Here is a 5,980-nt window from a genome sequence, read left to right on the forward strand (position 1 = left end):
TGAACTTGCTTTACAAAACAGACCCGCAAACACAGAAGACAAGCTTATGGTTACCAAAGGGGTAGTGAGAGGTAAATTAGGAGGGTGGTATTATCACATGGGGACTTCTCTGGTAGCTTGGTGAAGAATCCACCTGCAATGCAGGAGACCCTGGTTTGATTCCTGGGTCGGGAAGATCCGCTGGAGAAAGGATAGGCTAGCCACTCCTGCATTCTGGGGCTTCCTGGATGGCTCAGCTGGTAAAGAATCTGCCTCCAATGCAGGAGACTGGGGTTCAATCCCTGGGAAGAGATAGGCTACCCACTCCAGTATTCTGGCCTGGAGAATTCCATGGACTGTCCATGGAGGTCACAAAAAGTTGGACACTACTGAGCGACTTTCACTTTCAGTTTCACTTTATTAACATATCTGTTCAGCTCAGTTCAGTCACTCAGTCGTGTCCGACTCTTTGCGACCCCATGAATCGCAGCACGCCAGGCCTCTCTGTCCATCACCAACTCCCAGAGTTCACTCAGATTCGTGAACATCGAGTCAGTGATGCCATCCAGCCATCTCATCCTCAGTCGTCCCCTTCTCCTCCTGCCTTCAATCCCTCCCAGCATCACAGTCTTTGCCAATGAGTCAACTCTTCGCATGAGGTGGCCAAAGTACTGGAGCTTCAGCTTTAGCATCATTCCTTCCAAAGAAATCCCAGGGTTGATGTCCTTCAGAATGGACTGGTTGGATCTCCTTGCCGTCCAAGGGACTCTCAAGAGTCTTCTCCAACACCACAGTTCAAAAGCATCAATTCTTCGGCGCTCAGCCTTCTTCACAGACCAGCTGTCACATCCATAAATGACTACTGGAAAAACCATAGCCTTGACTAGACGGACCTTAGTCGGCAAAGTAATGTCTCTGCTTTTGAATATGCTATCTAGGTTGGTCATAACTTTTCTTCCAAGGAGTAAGCATCTTTTAATTTCATGGCTGCAGTCACCATCTGCAGTGATTTTGGAGTTCAAAAAAATAAAGTCTGACACTGTTTCCACTGTTTCCTCATCTATTTCCCATGTTACTATATACAAAACAATCAACCAGGACCTACTGTATAGCACTGGGAACTATACTTAACATTTTGTAATAATGTATAAGGAAAAAGAATCTGAAAATAATAGATGGATATGCACAACTGAATCACTTTGCTATACACCTGAAACTAACACATCACTGTAAATCGACTATACTTTAATTTTTAAAAATTTGGAAAAAACCCCACCAAAATCCAAAAAGCAACAAAAAATTGGAGGTAGTTTGAAAGTAAACACAACAAAAATCCAAAACTTGTTACAGTAGGAATGGCAACTCTCTTGAACTCAAGAAAGAATGAAATGCCAAAAGGCAGTCAAACTTTCTGTTTTCTAAACCTAACGGAAAGGTCTGTCATACCGGCAGCTTCTTGCATACACACACCCACAACAGGAAAAGCCACCTCCCCATTTCAGGAAACAAAAGCCAGTTACAGTGTGGGAAGTACAAACTGCAGAAACCCAGAAGTCCATAGAAGAAAAAGGACTGGTTCCCGCGAGAGCAGGGGGACCCGTGGTTCTGGGCAGGGTCACTTGGTGAAGGCGGCCACCACCGCCCACAGCACCTCGTTGGCCCCAGCCTTCAGACACTCCACCTCCGGGTCCAAGTCCAGGAGCTGCCGCACCCGCTTGGTGGCTACATCATACTGCTCGTCCAGCAGGGGCGCAAACGCGTTCTCCAGGACGTCTGAGGCGTGGGCCAGGTAGAGGAGGGCCAGCAGGCGCTTGTCCATGCGGTGAGGGTCGTTCACCCACTTGTCGAGAACGGCTTCCTGCACCTTCTTGATGAGGCGCTGCTTAATGCTGTTGTTGGTGAGGGGGTGCGTCGTCATGTCAAAGAGGAGGAAGCTCTGTTTCTCCGTTGTCAGCAGGCCCTTTTTCACCAGGTTTTTAGCTAATCGTTCCCACACGTTTCTTAACTGATAATGCAATTTTAATGGATTCCATGTCTCACTTAAACAAGAGTTCAAAAGCTAGAGAAGAATTTCAGCTATTATTTTCTTTGTACTTGTAAGGCGTGCGTGTGCTCAGTCGTGTCCAATTCTTCGTGAGCCCGTGGACTGTAGCCCACCAAGCTCCTCTGTCCATGGGATTATCCCAGCAAGAATGCTAGAGTGGGTTGCCATAGGGATAGCAAAATGTGTTCATTGTAGCTGGTTTGCTTTCAGAGAAGTAGAAGATAAGAAGTGTTCTAGGACAGTCTGTGTTTCCAGAAAGCAAATTTCTTGTGGGATAGGAATCATATTTTATTAAATCTCTGTGGCTTGGCACCAGGTTTATTTCCTGGAACACAGTACTTGCTCAAGAAATATTTGAAAAAGAGAATGAATGAAGTATTCGAATACATGAATTGGAACAGATTGCTAGTACTTTCAGTCGATATGAGTCAAATTGTAAAATGATAATTTCTGGTACCGTTCTGTCAGCATAAAGGTGTCAACAAATACCCAAAGTATAAATGAGAGATTCATTTATTTTTAATTTAAAAGAATTTCGGCTGTTGTGTGTCTTCACTGTGGCCCATGGGCTTCTCCAGTGCAATGCTCCAGCTTCTTTATAGTTGTGCCATGCAGGCTCAGTAGTTGTAGCATGAAGGCTTAGTTGCCTCGTAGTGTGTGGGATCTTAGTTCCCTGACCAGGGATCAAACCCATGTCCCCTGCATTGGAAGGCAGATTCTTAACCAATGGACCACCAGGGAAGTCCCCTAATAAATTTAATAAATTTTTTAAAGGAATACTTTTAACATCTATAGAAAAGTTGCAAAGATAGTAAAGAATTTCCATATGTCCTGCTGCTGTTTCCCCATTAATATAGTTAGTACATTTGTCACAATTAATGAACATTGCTACATAAATATTGAGCAACTAACACTTTCTACTTTTTTCTATATTACCTAAAGTGGGTTCTCTGGTGGCTCAGATGGTAAAGAATCCACCTGCAATGCAGGACACCCAGGTTTGATCCCTGGTTCAGGAAGATTCTCTGGAGAAGGAAATGGCAACCCACTCCAGTATTTCTGCTTGGAGAATTCTATGGACAGAAGAGCCTGGTGGGCTACAGTCCATGGAGTCTCAAAGAGTCAGACACGATGGATTGACTAACACACACAAAGTCCGTACACTATTCAGATTTCCTTGGATTTTGCCTGATGCTCTTTTTGTGTTTGTTGTTCCAGGATCCTACCCAAGTTACTATATTACCTTTATTTGTCATATTTTCTTAGGTTCCGCCTAGTAATGACAGTTCTCCAGTCTTCCCGTGCTTTTGATGACTTTGACAGTTTTGAAAAGTAGTGCATGCATGCTCAATCGTGTCAGTCCAACTTTTTATGACCCTACAGATCATAGCCCACCAGGCTTCTCTGTCCATGGGATTCTCCAGGCAAGAACACTATAGTGGGTTGCCATGCCCTCCTCCAGGGGATCTTTTCGATCCAGGGATCAAACCTTCGGCTCCTGCAGCTCCTGCATTGCAGGCTGATTCTTTACCTCTGAGCCACTGGGGAAGCCCCTTGAGAAGTAGTGGTCAGATACTTTGTAGATTGTCCCTTGATTGGGATTTGTCTGGTGTTCTCATGATTAGACTGAGGTTACAGATTTAGGGGAGTGGGACCACGAAGGGTACATACTATCTGCATGACTCATCATTGTGGATGTAGACCTGATCACCTTGCTGTGGGAGGGTTCATCAGGTGTCTCCACTATAAAGCCCTTCCTCCCTCACCACTCCTTCCTGCTCTGTGCTGTTGGACAGAAGTTGCTGTGTGCAGCGCACAGTTAAGGAGTGGAAGCTTGTGCAGCACTTCCTAGAGGGTGAGGTATTTTCATAAATTATTTGGAATTGGAAGTTGCATTTTTCATTAAAGAATTAAATTGTGATTCTCATTTAAGATGGCTGGTTGAATAAATACTCTCTTCCCAATGAAAATGCTATGAAAATGAGAGTAAAAGGATTTTTATAGAAGCACAAACCCATAATGAAAGCAGGAAAGAACACAATAGCAGTAAAATGCTGGATACTGCAAAGAAGATGGAAAAGTGGTAGATGGATTAGCGGGTCCAAGAAAGTTAATCCTAAACTTGCAGTGGGTGAAGCTGGGAGGTAGCTTGCTTTATACAGCAGAACCCTGGAGGCTCAGAAACTGGCACCAGATCGCTGTGGGAATGGGGGGGGGGGGGGCAGATAATGGTAGGGCTAAAAATAGACTATTTGAAAGTCTATTTAAAAAGCATCTCCAGATCTCCTCCTTTACTCTGGGAGCTGCCCCAGTAAAAGATACTAAAACAGAGGGTCTCTGGACTCAGGGACACAAGGCACAATTTGAAAGAGGCAGGAATCTCCCACTGATAATAGAGGGATCGAGTAAGAGTTATGTCCTAGAATTTGGGACATCTCAGCCTTCTCCCTCCTTTCAACTCTCAGAATAGTGGAAGCTAGAATTATACCCTCCAGCCAAGACATTGGCAGAGCCTTTTCTGGAAAATTCCACCAGCCCAAGAGAAAAGGATGAAAACCACTGATATGAGGATTTCCCCAAAGAATTACAACAAAGCCCTTTACCACCCCACACCATGTACACATACAGCTTCCAAGTAACTTTTTTGGCCTTCCTTTCTAAGTATGAGCAGACTGCTAGAGAATGTCATACTTTTGGGGGAAAAAAATCCTCTAATGTGAAATGCAGAGTTCAAAATCAAACATTAAAATGACAAAAAGATGTTTCTAATTCCTCCAAAGTGGAAACAACCCAAATGTCTAGTCAACTGCTGATTGTCCAAACAAAATGTGATCCGTCTGCAACAAGAAAGAGGAATGAACTCCTGATGCTGCAGCAAGATGGCCTTCAAAAACAGCACGTAACATGAAAAAGCGGACACAGAAGGGCATACACTGTGGTTCTATTTATACGGAAGGCCTAGAAAAGGGAAAAGTATGGAGACAGAAACCAGAGTATTGGTTGACTGAGACTAGGGTTAGGAATGGAGATGCAAGCAGGCACAGAGACCTTTGTGGGGTGATGGAAATGTTCTTAAATTAGATTGAAGTGATGGTTGACTGACTCAAGAAATATGCTAAACATCAGTGAATTAGACACAGTGGGTGAATTTTATGGCATACAAATTACACCTCTGATAAACCTGTATAGTAAAAAAAAGAAAAAGGACACTGAAACTATGGAGGAAGAACAAAAATGGGGCGGGGTGTGGGGGGGGGGAGGCATTACAGTTCTCAGAGAAATAAGGGAAAATACTGCATTCATAAGACAGGAACAAAATGGTAATTTTGATAAGAATAATATTTAGAGAATGACAACAACAAAAATACTAGGAAAATAAAAATTGGATGGCTCAAATGTAAAATCTATTAGAAAAGCAGAGGATGTAGCTAGGGAATCCAAAACTTAGGGCCAAGTGGCAAATAATTGGACAGTAAGAGAGAAAAACTTAAGAAATTAGTTGACCAATCCAGGAGGCACCACAACTAAATAATAGGAGCTCCAGAAAGAGAGAACAGAAAAGAATGATGAAAAGTGTTAATAAAATAAGAGAATTTTCCAAAGCTGAAGAATATGAGCCCCCCCTTTTTTTTTCATAAAAGGTCCTTTGAATATTTGAGCCCACTGAATAAAAGACAAAAAACAAATTAAAAACCACTGAAAAATTAACAACAAAAAAAAAACCTAAAAGACTCATCATCATAAAAATTTCAAACACTAGTGAAAACCAGAAGATTCTAAAAGTCCTGTTGGGGGTGGAGGTGGAGGTTAGGGGAGGTGGTAATGAGCAGAAAAGTGTGAGCAAGAATGCCATCAAACTGGGACTTCCCTGGTGGTCCAGCGGTTAAGACTCTGTGCTTCCACTTCAGGGGGCGAGGGTTCCATCTGTGGTCAGGGAACTAAGGTCCTGCATGCTCT

The 5,980-nt window shown here is 43.2% G+C and overlaps 1 protein-coding gene across 1 annotated transcript; it reads right to left on the reverse strand.

Annotated features, from left to right (window-relative positions):
- Positions 1-1,594: 1,594 nt before the first annotated feature.
- Positions 1,595-2,494, reverse strand: LOC128066023 (Golgi phosphoprotein 3-like). Its single transcript, XM_052659103.1, has 2 exons — positions 2,481-2,494; positions 1,595-2,018 (listed from the first exon to the last, which is right to left on the reverse strand). The coding sequence occupies exons 1-2, from the start codon at positions 2,492-2,494 to the stop codon at positions 1,595-1,597; spliced, it is 438 nt and encodes a 145-aa protein (XP_052515063.1).
- Between the last annotated feature and the right edge of the window lie 3,486 nt (positions 2,495-5,980).

This window comes from Budorcas taxicolor, chromosome 20 (assembly GCF_023091745.1).
Source record: "Budorcas taxicolor isolate Tak-1 chromosome 20, Takin1.1, whole genome shotgun sequence".
Lineage (NCBI taxonomy): Eukaryota > Metazoa > Chordata > Mammalia > Artiodactyla > Bovidae > Budorcas > Budorcas taxicolor.